The sequence below is a fragment of the Mizuhopecten yessoensis genome, unplaced genomic scaffold (assembly GCF_002113885.1).
Source record: "Mizuhopecten yessoensis strain PY_sf001 unplaced genomic scaffold, ASM211388v2 scaffold6211, whole genome shotgun sequence".
In the NCBI taxonomy this organism is placed as follows: domain Eukaryota; kingdom Metazoa; phylum Mollusca; class Bivalvia; order Pectinida; family Pectinidae; genus Mizuhopecten; species Mizuhopecten yessoensis.
In genome coordinates, this window is record NW_018406436.1 from 1147811 (window position 1) to 1168933 (window position 21123).

At 36.7% G+C, this 21123-nt stretch overlaps 1 protein-coding gene across 2 annotated transcripts; it reads right to left on the reverse strand.

Moving 5' to 3' along the window:
* Nucleotides 1-2623: 2623 nt before the first annotated feature.
* LOC110451824 (cullin-2-like) lies at nucleotides 2624-21123 on the reverse strand. 2 transcript variants are annotated; one of them, XM_021500029.1, is made up of 19 exons: nucleotides 21024-21123; nucleotides 17847-17980; nucleotides 17284-17386; nucleotides 16051-16148; nucleotides 14446-14551; nucleotides 13269-13559; nucleotides 12566-12728; nucleotides 11760-11884; nucleotides 11271-11378; nucleotides 10485-10547; nucleotides 9762-9890; nucleotides 9349-9435; nucleotides 8561-8710; nucleotides 8084-8161; nucleotides 7820-7886; nucleotides 6872-7065; nucleotides 6309-6416; nucleotides 4096-4212; nucleotides 2624-3622 (listed from the first exon to the last, which is right to left on the reverse strand). In XM_021500029.1, the coding sequence occupies exons 2-19, from the start codon at nucleotides 17963-17965 to the stop codon at nucleotides 3491-3493; spliced, it is 2238 nt and encodes a 745-aa protein (XP_021355704.1). In that variant the 5' UTR covers nucleotides 17966-17980; nucleotides 21024-21123; the 3' UTR covers nucleotides 2624-3490. The 2 variants fall into 2 exon arrangements, with proteins under 2 accessions (XP_021355704.1, XP_021355705.1); XM_021500030.1 differs by lacking the exons at nucleotides 16051-16148; nucleotides 17284-17386; nucleotides 17847-17980; nucleotides 21024-21123 and adding an exon at nucleotides 15302-15426.

Sequence of the window (21123 nt, forward strand, 5' to 3'; positions counted from 1 at the left end):
ATTTCCTCCTTGGACTTATTCCAGTATCCAAGTAATTCCGACACGTTTGTAAGCCGCGATTGGTTGATAACGGCTAGTAAACAGTGGTTATCGTTGTCAGCAACTATGATCTGACGCCAGATAGGTTCTAAATTCAGCCATAATCGGTACTACATGGTTGCCTTGACTACCAAGTTAAGGGATGAAGTCCACACCTATTTTTGGTCATTTGGCACTAACGTATCACCACCCGTGTTAGTCCATGTTCTATGGCCGCGTATGTAATGTTCCGGAGAGGTACTCGACAGGTTTTGAAGTTGGTGTTTGTAGTTGTCAACTAATGGAATGGTATCTGCGTGTTCACATATAATGTATACGTTATGTTGACAAAATCTAATGTTTTATGCAATGCTCTTCACGATTTGAGAACCTTTGTGTACAATTTCCGGAAAACGGAAACGTCAGCAGCTTCTGTAAACACGCCGCTACTATTCTCAAGACAGTACAATGTTACTGTATCTGTAATGTGTGGACCGCTGGCGACCATGGTAGTTCATCCGATTCGTTTGGAGGCGTCTGTAAATGTCCCCTCCCCAGTGATTCAGTAGAACTAAACTTCACCTATTTTTTTTTCAACAGTCATATATACTCAAATTCATTACTTATTAATGCAAACAGATATGGGCACGGGATCTTAATAATGTGTGGAAACCAATGGGATCAGGCCGCTCATCTTTTCACTTTCAATCCAGATATCAAACTCAAAATCTATAATTAGTGAAAGGGGGTGCGCTAACCACTGTCATCCAACCCAGTAAAATTCCAGGTTCTATCCAAATACACAGCAAACCTGCCTATATAAATGTTGTATATCATTATTTAAGTGCACTGTGACATTATAACAGATTAGTGCATTGTTAAATTATAAGCTGTATAATATGCAGAAATTTCAATTACTGCAATCTTAATTATTCTTATATAAAAGATGGAATTTCCAAAATACTATTTGTGATTGCCGGAGTATGTGTGTATAGCCTGTTGTGTACAGTAATGTGTGGATGACAGTTTGTGTAACGTGTGCTATCATTTGTTCTCAGGAAGTCCAGTTGTTCTAAAGGTGATTAGCTGAATCACTGTTTAACAACATTTTTCAACCTTTAATAATTTCCTCAATTTACAAGGTAAAATCTCACATTTTTTGCATGTAAATTTACTCTACTAAATATTTGATATCTGGAAAGTTTTAACTAATTCAACGGTTGTATTAAAGATACACAAAAAGTAAAATTCGTGCTAATCACCTTTTGAGCAACTTGGCCCAGGGCCATATGTTTATGGGAGGATGTTTCAAAAATTCAGTACATAATTTCACCTACTCAAAAAGTAAAAAGGTAAAGATTACAAAGGTCAAAGCTCATATCTGTTTTTGCTAAACATTCCATATTAACACTATGAAGCTATAACTGCATGGATTTAAACCAAAGAGCCCATCGGCTATAGGGTCAAAGTCAAAGGTCAATGTCAGAGAGGTCATATTGCATATCTCCTTAAATAGAGACATTGTAACAAAACATACATTATGAAGCAATCTTTAAGATGACCACTAAGAGTCCATTACTGTTGAATCAGGGTTACAAGGACAAATATCGGGGTCTGGTCAAATTTTAATCTCTAAGACACAATATTATATGGCTTGACTCGTAGATCCAATCGAGGATGTGGCGGTAAAGGAGGTTAATTTTCTCCTTCATACTGTATATTGAACCACTTTTCTTACTTCAGAACTTATTGGCACTTTACCATTCTGCTCTAAATTATGACTGTACTAGTGACATTTTTGTGTATTGTTTTCTTTTGTATTTAACATTGGTACACCAACTCATCGATGCACTGATCTGTTATAATCTGTAATGCACTAAAATGTGCATGTCCTAAAAGAAGTAGATTTTCAGTAGTAACCATTGCATAACAATGCCATAAAGCTGTTTTGTGTGGGAGTCATAAACTTTCTTATTCATCCAATAGTTAATGTTAAAGAAGAGGCAAAAAGATCTAACACAGATCATATTATGTAGATGACAAGATCCCTCAGGGATCTCTTGTTGAGGGATCTTTTGTTGTATAGTGTGTTATGTATAGGATGTTGTGCATATAATATTCTATTAATTTGTGTACAGTTTATTGTGTATCATAATTTGATAAATATTATTGTGAGAGGAACGTCATAATTCTTTTGAGAAAACGACATAATTTTCTCACACAAACTAGTGACGTAACAATCAATACCTGCTCACAAGAGCAGATAACTCTGCAATACGAAAAGACAGAATAGCAGCATGTTGAGCTTCAACTAAACTAACAAACTCCATTTGTTTATCAACCGAAAAACATTTATAGCAATATTGGGGGCAGTAGATCTATATGCATACTGTATGGCGTAAATATTCACTGCAGTTTAATTTTCACCTTTTACACCCTCAGTACTAAGGGTTAATTTATCATAACAATGAACATAACGTTATGAAACATAATTAACATAGAAATTAAATGTGAAGGGCATTTACTGCCATAAGGCCGAAAGTTTGACAGCGCGAACATTTCCCGGTATACATTAATCAAAGTGATCAACCACAAACCACATCCGTCTCGTGATGTCACTGTCAGCATAACAATGGCATTTATTTCAAATGCATATATACATGTACAAAATGTTCTGTAATATAACTTAGAAGTCAGGACTCCAGCAAGAGTTCAAAGGTCGAACATGTCAACCTTAACAATAAATGTTAACACACACAAGTCGTAACTATAGGTCACAGCCACAACAGGTCATAACTAGGTCATGTCGTCTGTATTGTTATCAGTGGGACTGAAGAAAACTGTCTAGCGCTGTAACGGAAAAAAAAAAAAAAAAAAAGTCTCGTTCTGAAACAACTTAAAGTAGTTATTACAAATAAGTTTTGCCTGCTACAAAGAAAACAAATATCATTGGGCTAAATCTGTCAGCATCTCGAAAATGAGAAAACATTTGTTTCAGGTGAGACTTTTTAAGATTCCATGCAGACCTTCTGGCAAATCAGAGCTGTTCAACCTTCCATACAAATATTGGAGTAAGATTTCTAAGGCCATGATTTAGATTTAGTAACTAAAGTTTTAAATTTGTAGTAAAATGTCACAACTTTTTCTGTATAGAAGCTTTTGTAATCCAGCGAAGATGAATATATAACACCAACACATATCCTCACATCACACTGGTATGCATCCTCTGAAATAATTTGTTTAACATGATCACTTTCAGACAGACTACTTGCAAATATCACATGACACCCTGATCACATGATAAACACTGATCACGTGACTCCTTCCAGCCATTCCATCACGAACATCCTGTCCTTGGCTAAATCCAGAAAACAAGTTGATATAACGTGAAGACACTATATCGACTAAGTATCACATGGTACTACCCAGTGTCCCTCCCTCTCACCCCTCCCAATTATGTTGCTAAGTGATGCTATGCTACGTAGCGATACTCGTCTGACGAGTTCGGAGTCCGTTCCAGATACTGTTTGTCTATCAATGCTTCTATACACTTTTTAATCATAGGAATATTTGGTGTAAACCGCGCTCGTGCTTGGCTGATCACCTGTGGGGAGACAATAAACACACATTAGCCTTTATAAATATGTTGTGTACGTGTTGTCATCAAATATCTTCAATAAGATTCATCAGTTTAGAAATATGTTATATCAAAGTTTTACTTTTTACACAAACAATGTACCTATCAAACGTGTCACAACATGTCAAGACCGACTGGTCCCTTTATCAAGCTCTGACTGACTCAGTCATTACTTGACATAGGTACCAGTCGGTCTTGAAACGTTGTGACACGTTTGATACATACATTGTTTGTGTATAAAGTAAAACTTTGATATATTGTCATCAATTGTTTAGGTCAATGAGTTTTTTAAGTATATCATCATCAATTTTTCATGCCAGTGACTTTTTCCTTTTTATATAAGTATTGCTTACATCATCATCAATTTTTCATGCCAGTGACTTTTTCCTTTTTATCAATATGTTACGTACATCGTCATCAGTTTGTTTATGTTTACGTACCTCCTGTATCAACATAGTGTGCTTTAGTATCTTTCTCGCCTTCATGATTCGGACAATGGCCGCTTGTAGATACATCTTTCTGTCCTCATCTACAGCATTGTGGGTACTTTCTACTTCCTGTTAATGGAAACATTGGTTTTGACTCTCAGTAGTTTTCTTGTTAGAGAAATGAACAAAGCTGTTACATCTATATGGGACTGTACATTTGAATGTATTAAGCATAAAAGAGTATGCCTATGCAGGGATAATGTCGAGAATTTCTCTTAAGCTCTAAACATAGGAAGGAGAGAGGGCCAATATTTTCTGTACAGTGGTGGTGGTGGGGACCCGGGGAGGGGGCTGTAATCATGACACACTCGATAGTGTGGTGGTGGGGTATTACCATGACACACTCGATAGTGTGGTGGTGGGGTAATACCATGACACACTCGATAGTGTGGTGGTGGGGTATTACCATGAAACACTCAATAGTGTGGTGGTGGGGTATTACCATGACACACTCGATAGTGTGGTGGTGGGGTATTACCATGACACACTCTACAGTGTGGTGGTGGGGTATTACCATGACACCCTCTATAGTGGGGTGGTGGGGTATTACCATGACCTACTCGATAGTGTGGTGGTGGGGTATTACCATGACCTACTCGATAGTGTGGTGGTGGGGTATTACTAAGACCTACTCGATAGTGTGGTGGTGGGGTATTACCATGACACACTCGAAAGTGTGGTGGTGGGCTATTACCATGACACACTCAATAGTGTGGTGGTGGGGTATCACCATGACCTACTCGAAAGTGTGGTGGTGGGGTATTACCATGACACACTCGATAGCGTGGTGGTGGGGTATTACCATGACCTACTCGATAGTGTGGGGGTGGGGTATTACTAAGACCTACTCGATAGTGTGGTGGTGGGGTATTACCATGACCTACTCGAAAGTGTGGTGGTGGGGTATTACCATGACACACTCTATAGTGTGGTGGTGGGGTATTACCATGACCTACTCGATAGTGCGGTGGAGGGGTATTACTAAGACCTACTCGATAGTGTGGTGGTGGGGTATTACCATGACACACTCAATAGTGTGGTGGTGGGGTATAACCATGACCTACTCGAAAGTGTGGTGGTGGGGTATTACCATGACACACTCGATAGTGTGGTGGTGGGCTATTACCATGACACACTCAATAGTGTGGTGGTGGGGTTGTAAATCATTAAATGCTTGACAATGACTTTCCGTGTTATCTAGAATTCAATCAACTGGCCGGTCATGAAGTTCATGGCTGCCACTCTGTCCTAATGTATGGTCGTAATTGTGTAACTTATGGTTTCCCACTCTCCCCGCTCCGCCGTTTAAAAAAGGTTAAGTCCAAGGTAAGATAGAAACTTAAGTACAAACCTCTGCATCATGCATCACTGAGATTTATCTAAGCTGGAAATCCCCTGGCAGACTAAATACAGATATCTTTTTTACTTCCAGTCATTATTACAACCCCAACACTTGCATTCACCCATGAGGGAAGTAAAAATATTGTTATAGCAAAAGCGTGTTCACCTTGTTTGCAGAAATTACCCCCATTTTTTCCCCCATTTTTGGGCAGATTGGTCGAGTGGTTAACACTCCGGCCTTCCAAGCAGGCGGCCGGGGTTTGATCCCCGAAGTCGCCGTACGCATGGAATATTCAGAGAAAGTGTTTTTCTTGTGCTGTAGCATTCAAGTGAGGTGGCACTATAAATGATACTGTTGGAAGCACGGTCCCACTACAAACAGAACACAATACATCTCCAGCACACACACAGGCATACACACATAGGGAGATATTAGTCAGGTGGCATAGGTCTTTTAGTTAGCGTCTGATAAGGCAGATCCTGCGAATTCCTCAAAATTGAATTGATTAATATATCTGTTAATAGTATTGACTGCATAAAATTGTATATCTATGTACTGTAAAGCGCTTTAGAGTGGCTTATGTTAGCTAGACAGGGCGCTATATCAAATGTTGTATATTATTCATTTTAGAGACTTGGTAACATTGTGGCAATAGGATGATACGGGTACCAAAAGGTCCTGCAGCGTGACAGCATCTTATTACTTCTTTCCTTGCCATTTATTTTTGCCTCTGTATAGGTCGTGGGCTCCTCAAATGATTGTGTCTTGGGTAAATCACATAGGTTAGCAATCTCACTATAAAATCACAAGGACTTTGACTTACCTGTGGAGACTCGCGTTGACCTAAGCTGGCAATCTTGAACTTCGTGCGTTTATTTGTGTACTCCATGTTGAGGTCAAATGAACATCGACATAAGTCGCCTTTGTCTCCCTGGTAACATATACATTATTCAATTAAGCTTTCTATCATTATCAAAAGATTAACAAAGGGGTATAATTCTTGTTCCAGAATAATTATTAACATGTATTTCCATCCAAATTATGTTAATGATGGGAACCAGAAAAACGAATCACCAATACTTCTACGGTTCTATGTAATGATGTTCATAGAAATGACAACAGAAGACTGACAAGATAGGATTATTTCTATCTTATTCCACTAACAAAACATATTCGTAGCCTTTCCAATTAAACAGAACTGTAATTAACTGAGGGCTAACTAACCCCCCATTGTTGTCTGGTTATATAAACCCTGGATATATAACCTATAACCACATATGACTTGCGTGATAAGAGCCCTTACAAACATGTCGTTTTTGTGGTGAAACGGAAGGAACCAAATCATAAATAAGTCGAAATTCTGTAGTTTAAAAGTGTAATAGTTACCGTAGCAACAATAAGCTTTGTGTCGATGAGCCCCTGGACCTGCTTGACAAGCTCCTTCTCTGGTAACTTGGTGTTCTCCATGAGCTCTGTGAAGGTCAGCCTGTCACACGTGTTAAACAGCAGTAACATGGCCATGTGGAACGTTCCCATGGTGACAATGAATGGCCGTTTCAAGTAGTTAAATTTTAATTCAGCTACAAATAAAACAAGACAAGCCATTCAGAATAATATGTCTCGTCTATGTTCCACTTTGACCATCAATGCACATATCTGAGAAACTAAGTTAAAAGCAAAAGAAAGTTAATGTTGACGGAAATGCTGACAAGTCAATGGACCATGAAAGGTAGGCTGCATCCAGCCTTTGATGCATGGGTTGAGATGTACTACCTAAGATGCAAGCATGGTCCAAGTTTGGTTGGTGTAGAACTTATACTTTCAGAGTAACTAACTTAAATGCAAAAACTTAATATTGATGGAGATGCTGAAAAAGTCAATGTACCATGAAAAGAAGACAGCATCCAGCCTTTGATGCATGGGTTGAGATGTACTACCTAAGATGCAAGCATGGTCCAAGTTTGGTTGGTGTAGAACTTATTCTTTCAGAGTAACTAACTTAAATGCAAAAACTTAATGTTGACGCTGCCATCGACGCTGTCGCCAGAAAAGCAACACCTATGACTCGCTCCCACTTCGTGGTGGCGAGACAAAAACAAATGACAAGGATAATGAAGATCCCTTTTGATCTATCACATCCTACACAAATTTTAGCAAAATTCCATCAATCTTTTTAAAGTTAATTGCAGTTTAAAAGAGTCATTCAAAATCGAAAATTACTTTAGTCTCAGAAAATACTTGAAATTCATGCTCATTACTTCTATTAAGACTTTAACCTTGTGATGAATTTCCAAAATTCCTAACTAAGAGAACAAATTGCAGGAAATGACTTACCACTACAGAAATTATGCATCCATGTCAATTTTCTACCACTAAATTTTCCATTATAGAATGTCTCAAACTGAAACAGAAAATATGAAAGCATAATGTATTACATGTTTGGCAGTGAGATATGATTCTATCAATTTTTAAGAAAAATATTTTTCACCTACCCAAAACATATCAATCTAATATTAAACTTGACCCAGCAAAAGAAGTGCTAAATTTGTACTAAAAACTTCTTTGCTCATGAACCTTTACGACAATGGTCACACCTACCATTCTAACACTTCGTTCTAACTCTTGCGGAATGGCAAACGTTGGAAGGTTGCTCTGTCCTATAGGCCAAGCTCCCGCCTGAAATATTATTATGCAAAAAAATATGTACCTTGTTTAAAAGTTGTGTAACATGGAAATGTTTATTTTGTTTTACATTTTTTCGCTCTCCAATTGAAACTTTTGTTCAAAAAATGACAGGTTAAATACATTACAACAACAGTCTTTGTTATCAATAGTTCTATAATTTATGAAACATAAGTATAAAACTTATGTGATTCAAGGGTTCAAATACAAGTGTTGTATATGTTTTCTCAAAAATCCTAATTACCATGATTATATTTATTTCATGTTATCAGCAATTTCAAAAAGTTTTGAAACTTGCAATAATTTCTCGATTCGACAATAAAACTTAAACTATGATATTAAGAACAGTTTTGATCCGGTAAGGTCTATGACAGTAAATAGATATATCCGGACCTGTAAGACCATGATGGTGAAGTTGACCCCCAGGTCTTTGTTATCTTTGCCTCTGTTAAACTCGCTGAAGTCGTTGTTGAGACCCATGCTGATGCTCATGTCTGTAAACATTCGGTGCAGCTTATTGGTGAACTCGTACCCGCATGCTTGCTGCGAGATTAAAAAAGAAAACAAAGTTCCGGTGATATATATGTACATTCTTGTTGCAGAAAATACAAAGTTTTTGTTCTAGATTTGCTGTAAAAGAAGATCATGGATTATTCTGTAGTGTTTCAATGTTTTCATGCACTATTGCAACAATAATTATTTGGTTATCTGCCTCTTCTCTACTTGAAACTGTAGACAGTAATCTGGGACTTTTCACCTATTTCACTACCTAGACATGAGGAGGAATTCACCAGGACGACAATTTAGTGTCTGTCAGATACTCAGATACTTACTGTAACTGAAACCACAACTATGATGTCAAATTCAACATATGAAACGCAAAATTTGAAAAATCAAGGAAAAAAATTAAGCAGTCAATAAAAAAAAACCAATGCCTGCAGATAATTCTTATTTGTGATGTAAATTTGTATTTGCATATAACACCCCGGTATATTCACATCAAACCACTCCCCCCCACCACCAAAATGATAATTTGTTATTGACATTAGAAAATACATTTATTCCAACTTACGTTAAAATCTCAATGTCTAGTACTAAGGAGAAGTTGAAACTGTTCTGCCCAATTACCATCAGCATTAGCATTAGAAGTATCATATTTTAGAAGGAACCTCAGATATTACCTTGAGTTTATTTATCATTGCCTCCTCAGCATCCATGGAGGCAGACTGTGAGAATATTAACCTCTTGGCCAACATCCGAGAGTAAAACTGAAAAAAACACCCGGACAGAATGAAGTCTATAAAAGACCCACGTCAATTTTGACATAACTGAAAAAAATACTTTTGGGCTTAATTTGTTAAATTATTCAGGAGTCCTTGAAACTATTCTTACTCATATGTAATTCTCCTCTATATATCATGAATGTCATGATGATAATATTAACATTTCCAGTCGGGTAATGCCACATAAGTTACAAGCACAGGATAAAATATTGTTGTATATGAGATTAATTCTTGTTTAATGAGCATATTTCATTGACGACTGATACACCCATACTTGTTATAGGGAAAACCACTCTCATGTGAATATTTACCCGTTGGAAAACATCTTTATCGTCCAGATATTTAAAGACTGTGATACAACTAGACAACTTGTCATCCAACTCCATCTCCGAGATTCCCTTGGAGCTCTTCTTTAGTAAGTTATCACAGTATTTAGCCAGCTGGAAAAGACAACCAATCCAATGTTATCACAGGAATGACGCCATCATCATTGGATTTTCATCATAACCTTATTGAATGTATTACAGTATTAACATATTGAATACTTATATCAATGATTTATATGGGTCAATGATTCTATAACTTGAAATATATAGATGTTACACCACAAGAAAAAGCTTGCCTGTAGCCGAACCTCATGTCTATTTATATTATAAAATTTGTCGATATAAAATGGGATCATCAGTTCACAATTTGATATTTATTGCTTACTACAATGCTTTAACATCCCTATTAAGGTGACAGCAAGAAAAGATAGCCGTTCAGTGTTTGGGGCATTTGTGAAGGGCACTTCTAAAACCTGTTTTTTCCCCCCAAACAACCATTTTACAACTACTGATTTCAACAGCGAGAAAACCTACTGAGCACATGCATACAGTAAATATACAACATATATAACATTTTTTTTGCAAATCATGTTTTATGGTTTGATTTTATAACAAGCAAAACTTAAAAGTTATCAATCATCACTGCTGTTGTGGGAAAGTTGATCATATCATGTTATAAACTACTAAAGCTGTGCTTTTCTTACTTACCAGCTCAGCTGATTTACACGGGTGTTTTGGATTGTGTCGGTAATTTATTGCTGCCGCACAGGCCTGTAACATAAATAACATGCTATCACTTATAACAATGATAAAACTAATACTTTTCTTCTAATATGGTCTTTCTATCATGACAAAGCCTTGTTTCTTACATCATTCCTGAGTGTGGGATAGGGACAGGGGAAAGTACACTGGAGTTTCTAATTGATGGCAAAACATTAAGCTTGCCAAGAGCTTTATCTCTGTTCCGACATCAAATTGGTTTTCCGAATGCTACACATACATTGTTTTTTATCTTATACAAAAATATCCTACATATGACCTCATTTACAAAATGTGACATCATAAAATTATTTCATTCATGACCACACCCATATAACATCCATATTTCTAACTTCTCCATATCACTATGTAATTGAAAATGACAGTATGTTGTGAAACATTTGTATAACGAACTGTGGTAAGGTATATGTGTATGACCTTATCTAAGGCTCCCACAAACTAAGATCATATATATGGGTATGAGTGTATCTTGGACATTACACACTGGTAAGATTTATATACCCGACAAACTAAGATCATATATATGGGTATGAGTGTATCTTGAACATTACACACTGGTAAGATTTATATACCCCACAAACTAAGATCATATATATGGGTATGAGTGTATCTTGGACATTACACACTGGTAAGATTTATATACCCCACAAACTAAGACCATATATATGGGTATGAGTGTATCTGGGACATTACACACTTGTAAGATTTACATACCTTGTCCAGAGCTCCCACAAACTGTTGGTCCGTCTGAAATGTTTGTTGTATCAGCTCCGTATAATGTTTGTGGACCTCCAACATTGATTCTACAAACTGGGCTGGTATCTGGACAACAATACACAAAACATGCAAAGTGTGTGATTACCTATGTATAAAGAAGTTTAAAGGCTACTTTAATTGTATTTATACTGATGGTGATATTCATCTTTTACCGACTATAAGAAAGATTTTTAAGTTAAATGAAAACTACACAGATACTGAATTACAGCACCAGTCAGGAGAGCTGGAAAGGCTACAGCTTTTAATGTCCTTATAATTCATTGAAAAAATATATGTCAGCTTAAAAAGTATTTTTAATGCATCATAAGTTTATGTCAAAATTGCATATAACTGTGAAAAAATAAATGTAAAGTTTATTTTTGCAGTGAATATGAAAAAGAAATCAAATCCTGACAATGACCGATATTTTTTTGCAGATCAACTCACATTTTCACCCTTAAGGTTTTTGACTGCCTCCAGTCCCGTCCGCCGAATGTGTGACTCAACTTCCTGTATCAGGACTCCAAGTCCACCGTTGATCGGCTTCAGTAGACGGTACATATTAGACAAGTCTGGAATACAGAAACAATTATACAGGTTCAGTAGTCGGTACATATTAGACAAGTCTGGAATACAGAATCAATTATACAGGTTCAGTAGTCCGTACATATTAGACAAGTCTGGAATACAGAATCAATTATAGTCTTCAGCAGTCGGTACATATTAGACAAGTCTGGAATACAGAATCAATTATACAGGTTCAGTAGTCGGTACATATTAGACAAGTCTGGAATACACAAACAATTATAGTCTTCAGTAGTCGGTACATATTAGACAAGTCTGGAATACACAAACAATTAGTCTTCAGTAGTCAGTGGAGTTTGTTAAACACATAAACAGATATCAGAAGTTAGTACACATAGTGTTATTAACATATTGATAGACTTGAGAATTGATTCACGCTATATAGCAAAATTATTGACAACCTTTGGAAGAGTTATGTGAAGGAAAGCTAAGAAATGGAAAAAGAAAATACAAATACAAATGATCTAATTTGTCATAGTGATGGAACAGTTATTAGTTTTAATGTCTACACTGATCTCATTATCTTAATTAAGCTAGGAAAACAAACTTCATAAATAAACTGCATAATCCCGAGCAAAGAAAATTACTTTTTGCATCGAGAACTTTTCTGGAAACATGTTCGATAACAAAGTTATTGAGATTGTCCATGTTGTGGAAACTATTGTTACCTTTGGTTTGTTTCAACTTGACCATCTCTTTGCATTCTCCATGTAGAAACTGTAGGTGATCGGCAACCATACGTTGTTGGCACTCAAACGTGATTTTATTGTATGAGCTTGGATGAAGGAACTTTCGACTACGGAAATCCTCATTGTCTAATTTCAATATCACCTACGAAAACAATAATTGGAAAGACATAACCATCAAAATATGCGTTTATTTTCTGGCTCTCCTATCAAAACAAGAGACAATTTTTTTACGAAGACAAAAACAATGGAAGGTTTTCTTCTTTAAATTTATGTAATTTGCAAAATTAAAACCCTTGTGAGTATTTTGAGTTCACTGTCATAACATCCACGCTTCACCCGTCCGTGATATCTGTTGAGCTCTGGCTACTAGGTCAAAACATCGTTTTGTAAGAAGTAAACTATATAAAATAGTTAACAGATGAATAGATTTGTTTTTTAAAAATCAGACATACACAATAGATAAATCTATCAGTCTTATTATATTGTGGGCCACAAGAAACCATGCATTGATACTATTAGCCCCGTACAGTACAGTAGTAACAACCAAGGTGTTCTGAAATAGACTTACAGAAATTGGATCACAAAATTAATCCCCTGCAAATAAGTTCTGGACACAAAATTGCGAAAAAATTCAAACATGCAAAATTTAACAACTTTACAGTAGTTGTTTGATGGAGCTCACCTTTTCCATGTAATCCGAACAATTACACTCATCCTTCAGCTTGGCTGCTTCCTGTCTGTAGTAATCGCCTGTCTCCTTCCGGAATGGTTTCTCAAATATATCCTCATACAGTTGGAGAGGGTGTTTCTTTTTGTAGTCCTCTACATTCACAAATGAATTGATGACGCCATGGAGAATTGTCTGGTTCACTGTGCCATTACATCGGTCCTGCCATACATCGACCAAAATCAGACGCACAAGTGCATCCTTAAGGGGCTCCACCATCAGACGCTTCCACGTGTCCAGGGCAAGCTATACAAATTTAAGTCCATGATGCATCAAATATACATGAATAAGTCCAAAATAAACAGCGGACGTCATTCAATACCAGCATGTGACATAAATATGTTTCTTTTGAAATGCAAAACAAACTGCCTAACGCCTCCACAATGTACCCATTGGTCTCATATCTGACTTCGAGCTTCGGCGCCTTTTTGTCATTTTTAACAATCATATCTATTACATACGTGATAGTTCCTAGATTATATTAGATGTATATAACAATCATATCTATTACATACGTGATAGTACCTAGATTACAGTTTGCAGCTTCAAAAATATGCAAAATTATAAACCCTGCAAATAAGTCACCTTTCTGACCAAATTTTCATTAGAACAGACAGCAGGCAAAAAAAACCACCTGGTTCAATTTTGGCCAGTTGAAATCATTTTTTTTATATATTTATCTCAAATATGTAATATCACAAAAGTTGCCTGGTCAAAACTGTCATTTTTTCTGTTCAAATAAAAGTTACTAAAACTATGACAGCATTTGTACAAGGATATTATTTAACCATTTTAATGGTGTTGAGCAAATTTTAAACAACCCCAAGTAATAAAGCTGCAAAAGTTTGACCATCTGCTATCGAAGAGCTATATATATCTATATATCAATTACCTCAGGTAAGTCAAAATATATTTTGGTAACTGTATCAAAATAATACTTCCATTTGTTCTATGTTACATTTTAATAGCAAAACCAATTGGCGACACAGAATTTTTCCTTGATGCGAACCCTGTATGTATATAACTAAAAAACTTTTTAAGGTTAAAAGTGTAACATGTTAGCAATGGTGTTGTAGTTGAAATGACTAATAACCTAGCAGGCCCTAGTGTACAAAGCTGTAGGTCGTATTACCTCCCCGATCTCCAACATCTGGTCGGACGACTCAATAGAGAATCCTCCGTAGCTGAGGTCCGCATCACTGTATTTCTGTTTCTTTATATAGGTCGTGTTCAGATATCTAGGGATGGAAAAACACATATTCATCATCAGATATCTAACTGATTTTCAACTTTTGATCCCCAAGAAAACTTTATACCAGGCAATGCAGAAATATGTGGAAAAGACATTACGATGCTTTAAACAAACATTATCTCATGTATTCACACATACTAATCAGGTGTATGATTTGTGAAGACTAGTCTTGCCCAAGTCAATTCATAACATACTGTCATGAATAAAAGTTCTTGTGGAGAAACACAGCAAAAATTAAAAAAAATAACAATCTTGCTTGTGCACATTTAATGAAAAGATAAAATGTCATCTCCTGTCAGTAAAATGAACATGTGTCTGGGATAATGAAAAAATACATTCTTTTCCTTTACTGACACGATCGCAGATAGACAGTCACTTGTTTTGACAATACCAAGGTACACAAAACCTAGTATCCATACAGCTGGTTGAGGAAACTGGACCCCTTTCAGAAGTATTATAAAACCTACCCATACAGCTGGTTGAGGAAGCTGGACTCCTTTCAGAAGTATTGTAATTCCTACCCATACAGCTGGTTGAGGAAGCTGGACCCTTTCAGAAGTATTATAATACCTACCCATACAGCTGGTTGAGGAAGCTGGACCCCTTTCAGAAGTATTATAATACCTAGTCATACAGCTGGTTGAGGAAGCTGGACTCCTTTCAGAAGTATTGTAATACCTACCCATACAGCTGGTTGAGGAAGCTGGACCCCTTTCAGAAGTATAATAATTCCTATCCATACAGCTGGTTGAGGAAGCTGGACCCTTTCAGAAGTATTATAATACCTACCCATACAGCTGGTTGAGGAAACTGGACCCTTTCAGAAGTATTATAATACCTACCCATACAGCTGGTTGAGGAAGCTGGACCCTTTCAGAAGTATTATAATACCTACCCATACAGCTGGTTGAGGAAGCTGGACCCTTTTCAGAGGTATAATAATACCTACCTATACAGCTGGTTGAGGAAGCTGGACCCTTCCAGAAGTATTATAATACCTACCCATACAGCTGGTTGAGGAAGCTGGACCCCTTTCAGAAGTATTATAATACCTACCCATACAGCTGGTTGAGGAAGCTGGACCCCTTTCAGAGGTATAATAATACCTACCTATACAGCTGGTTGAGGAAGCTGGACCCTTCCAGAAGTATTATAATACCTACCCATACAGCTGGTTGAGGAAGCTGGACCCCTTTCAGAAGTATTATAATACCTACCCATACAGCTGGTTGAGGAAGCTGGACCCCTTTCAGAGGTATAATAATACCTACCTATACAGCTGGTTGAGGAAGCTGGACCCTTCCAGACTATTATAATACCTACCCATACAGCTGGTTGAGGAAGCTGGACCCCTTTCAGAGGTATAATAATACCTACCCATACAGCTGGACCCCTTTCAGAAGTATTATACCACGTAATAGTTTATACCTACCCATACAGCTGGTTGAGGAAGCTGGACCCTTCCAGAAGTATTTTAATACCTACCCATACAGCTGGTTGAGGAAGCTGGACCCTTTGCTATATTGTACCCAATGGGTGTGGTACAATGACAGGAAGTTCTTTTCTCCACCATCAACTACATTCTGGATTTGATAAAAAGTTCATATCAAGCTAGGAATTTAAAAGAATTAATATTTATGTAACACTAAAGTCAGCAGGTTTTGCAACTGCAATTCATCCACATTGATTTTGGCCTTTTTCAGAGTTGAAAAGCTTGGCAGTTTTTTACAGAACCCTATTCCCTAATATTATATACATGTACCTAGTATCTAACTAAACAGTTTAATTTATTATTAACAAATATTTATTCCATTTTCCCTCCCAATCTTAACTGAGGTACCCTCTAAAGATCCTGTAACCCATCTCTTATCTAAGGTACACTCGACGATGAATCCCATTTTAGCCTTGTTGTTGTTTGAGATACCCTCTAGGGGTCTCTACTGTCTTTTCCCACCACACATGTTAGGTAGTAGAGATACATTCTGGGGATTTCTCTTGTGCTCAGGTTTCTTCAGTAACATGAGTTATCCTCTTAAGATCCCCTTTTATACTCCCCTTTAGATGAGTTATCCCCTCACTGACAACCCGATCAAGACAAACCAAAAACCATAAAATTGGTACTGCTCTCTGCTCGACTTTCAGCTTGACCATGGTAAATGGGCATCAGTAACGAATGGTAAGCTGATTGTCAGTACAGTGTGACCAAGTGGGGTGTTATGCTACCTTATCCAGGTTATCAAGTTTCAGTCGGAGAGCACTTTAAAGTGGCTCTCGCGTGGCCACAGCCCAATCATATGTGGACATTGTTTTCATATGACCTAATTAATTAGCTGCGAAGTCGTCAACACCCGAACAATCTACCCCGGAGAAATCACCATTCCCACCTGATATATGAAGTTTGGATTGCCTAGGCCTCTTACCCTTATTATCATCCTCCAGACCTTCTCCTATAACATAAGAGGCCGCTGGCCGGCCATTTTTTTTTTATTGGATATGATTTTGCTGACTGTGATGCCTGTCAAAAGTTACATGCCGTGTACACCTCTAACACTGTTGGAGTACCTCCAGACCATACATGATCTCTCATCTAGGAATATTAACTCATCCTATAGCCATTACATGAAGTACACTTTATATGTCTGATCCCCTTTATAACTGTATATAACTCCCCCTTTTCCTCCTGCCACATCTACACCCATCTGTCCATCTTCCATTTACCTTATGTAGTGTCTCCACATGGGTCTCAAGGAAGTTCTTAGTCTCTTGGTAGAGCCGGTCCCCTAGGGGCTCAGGGCAGGCTACACAGAGGGCATATACATCTGTGGTCAGTGTTAAGGTCCAATAGTATTTCTCTATATATATAGTGTACTATTAGTGTACTTTATATAGTACACTTGTCCTGACACACGATACAATATGTTTCAATGTTATTAATATCTACACCAGTCAACAATTAGGAACATTTTTACCTCAGACACAAATTTAATATAGAACCGTAAACCATGTACAATGTTATTAATATCTACACCTGTCAACAATCAAGAACGTTTTTCTTCAACAAACTGGGAAAAAAATCAAAATCATATTGGGAATGGGTTTAAATCTTGATAGTATTGACATAGCAAGACACAAATTTAATATAGTAACGTATATCATGTACAATAATCTACTATCACATTTTTGTGGGTTGATCACTGATATTTGGTGTAATGGCACCCATGAATTACAGGGTATGAGAAAAACAATAGTGATCATGACAATATCTTCTGATTAAAGGATATGAGAATCTGTCATTCCAGGTAGCTCGAGGTACCTGGGCACATGTGATGACCCCCTTCACAGTCTCAAGTAAGTTGACCCAGGTTGTGTCAAAGTCAACACGCCGTGGCCTCAGGGACATCGTCAACAGTTAAAGCTGTAACAGAGGAAACAAATTACCGTAAAAACTCTCGTAATTTGCGCCCTTTTTTTGAGAAATTTAATGCCCAAAGTGGGGGGTGCGCAGAATACATAGGTGTAAGCAATTTCAATGGGTTTTTTTCATGAAAAGATCGCCGATTCTGACAGATCACCATCTTGGACAAGAGATAATCTCCCTTGGTACACGGAACTCAAAGACAAACAACGATCAACACATTTATTTATGTCAAACATCAATAAAAGATACAATTGATACGTACTGTGTTGTTACCTGAGTTTGTGTGAAAAGTATTATTAAATAGGTAACTGTTAACAAAGAAAGTTTAGCCAAATTCCTATGCCAGAGAATCGCCGATCAACTTACGTTTCGACATCTCGGCACGTTTTCTGGTAAAGGAAACTGGTGTTCATTTCTCTAATGTACCCAGCACTAGTTATAGGAATATTAAGGTGAACGAAAATAAGGTATTGGAAAAATCAAGATAATTTAATGACTGGCCATGCATTTCTTTTTCTCCCGTTACATATATACACATAGAAGGTGGTATTTATAAAGCCTTGTATGTCTGAGACTTTGGCAGGGAAAATGTAGCAGAACCAGATCTAGAGTGGGATTATGGCCACAGCAGGTTACAATCCTGATCTAGCCATGCATTCCTCTTTCAACTGTTGGATATCATATACCTCTGGTTGTTATGGACGATTTCTTTTGCATGTACAGGTTCATAAGATCTCTGGTGTCAAATTAAAAGGAAATATCTTTATAGGTGTCTCAATTTATTGTAATACTTTTGCTATTTATCATGACAGTATATACTGCAATAAAATAATAATAATAATATACAGCATTTATATAGCGCCCTATATAATTTGTAAAATTACTCTAAGGCGCTTTACAACATATGGATAATAGTAATGGTTATAATTGTGAAAACAAACAACAAAGGCTTGCAATCACTTTCATACATTTAACAAGCAATGTGCACATAATTGAACAAATAAAAGGGTGGTATTTACATGACGTCTTTGCAAAGATTCTTAAATGCAGACAAGAAGAGGTGAGTTTTTATGTCCCTCTTGAACTTGGCCGGGGTATTCGACTTCCTAATAGCAGATGGTAAGCTATGCCACAACGTAGCCGAAACCCTCCCAAAGCATCTGTTTCCGTAGGTCACAGTACGAGATTTTGGGACACACAACAAAGATTCTGACTCCGACCGCAGTGATCTTGACGGCTGATACAGGGTAACAAGTTCCTGTAGGTACTGAGGAGCTGTTCCATTCAGTGCCTTGTATGTGTATACCAGAATTTTGTACTGCGACCTGTATCGTACAATGCAATGCATGAATTTTTCACATAAAAATATGGAAAAAATTGGGCCTGAAATTAAATCAATTCTATTTAACTGTAAATTGACTAATTTTGGGTTTGATTCCCATTATTGCATTTTTGCATTATATATAAAGTCTTCTTGTCCCCTCTAAAACTGTACATATGTGTTAATACTGTTATGTTTTCTATGATGTTTTCTCTTTGTTCCCAAGTGCCTAAACCTCTTTTATCTTGTATCAACATTTTTTTTTATACTGAAACATAGAAATTATGTAGATTTTTTTCTGCAGACAGTACAAATTGCATTTACATATCAAGCAATTAACAGGAATAAGATTTTTGTCTTTCATTCAATCTGATAGAACAAGCTAGTGCCATGGCCAGGCACTACAGGATCCAGTGACTCTTTAGTTAAGTCTGTCTTGCATTTGCAAGATTCCTCTGTACATTGCTATATATGTTTGAATGCAATTCAGTTGTTGAATAACAGAAACAGAAATTTTGGATTTCAATTTCAAAACTTTAGGTTGTTTAAAATTTTATTGTTTATAACAGTTAATAAACAACATATGGTTGCTATATATATATGGTCTGGCTTCTTCTCAATGTTGGAAGCCTCCAAAGTTTGTCCTATAATCAGGTTGGGGAAAACCACCAACTTGCGTAATACGCAAACTTGCCTATTATACTCCAGTTGGAGTATGGATTTGTTACTAAAAATAACCCAAATCGCTTTAACAGTAACTTTTGCAATATTTTATTAAAAATCACATTAATTTACGACAAGGTAAATAATATTATGCTAAAATTTTACTGAAAGCGTTGGCTGACTTAATTAGAAACTTGATGTAACTCTACCGGAAGTATTGCATCTAGTTTTGATATTTTCCCACATGCAAATTAAGTTTATTTTTGCATTTGAATCATGTTTCATGACTAAATAAATGCGACTTGGACAAACAATTTGAAAAAAGTTAAACTTAAAGTGATTTTGGCTATTTTAAGTAACAAATCCATACCCCAATCGGTGTATAATAGGCGAGTTTGCGTATTATACGTAAGTTGGTGGTTTTCCCGGACCTGGTAATAGATGTATCAAAAGCCACCGAAAAGTAAAAAGAAGAATAAGTGTTCAACCAAAGTTGTTTAATAATACATAAAGATATTAAAGATTTTAAATCATAAAAGTGAAATACAATATTTTTTCCTAATTACTTATATCGGAAAGTGAAAGTATCTCAGGTGAAGTGCATTCAAGCATAACATCTAAAGAAATTCTCGAATATAAACACAGTCTTGAAAAATCGAGGGACTTCCAAACCTGCTGAAAGCCATACACACAATGAAGTAGCAGCTATACTGTGGTAGGCATACCGCGATGATTTCTGCGAGACAAAGTTGGAAACAAAAATTATATTATTAGCTGTGACTCATTGTTGTGAGTGTTTGGCTGTTTATGATAAAGCTACGTACGGGCACATACACACCTGATTTAACTGCAGTAAATTGTTTAGTTTATGCAGAAAAATTCTCAATGTTGTAAACCAAACAAAAATAAATACTACATCCTGTTTTCCTGCATCCTCCGAACTTTCATCGTCTATCGTTAACATTAAAACTAAAATTATATATAAAATCCTATACCGATTGAGCTATAACTTGCAAAGGAACAAATCTGCTATGTAAATCATTGAAGAAGATATACCTGGAAAATTTTGGTGGATGAAGTCTTCAGTAAATTAAGAAATAATTCCCCAAAGTGCAAGCACATAGGAGGTCGCCATGTTCTCACGTTGTGCAACGAG

Bases quoted from the DNA above. Each gene is read 5' to 3' on its own strand.
- LOC110451824 (XM_021500029.1), bottom strand. From the start codon at position 17,965: ATGTCCCTGAGGCCACGGCGTGTTGACTTTGACACAACCTGGGTCAAC. The intron at 7,066-7,819 runs GTAAGTCATTTC...TTTTATTTGTAG, and splicing joins GATGCATAATTTCTGTAGTG to CTGAATTAAAATTTAACTAC. The intron at 6,417-6,871 runs GTAACTATTACA...ATATGTTACCAG, and splicing joins CAAAGCTTATTGTTGCTACG to GGAGACAAAGGCGACTTATG.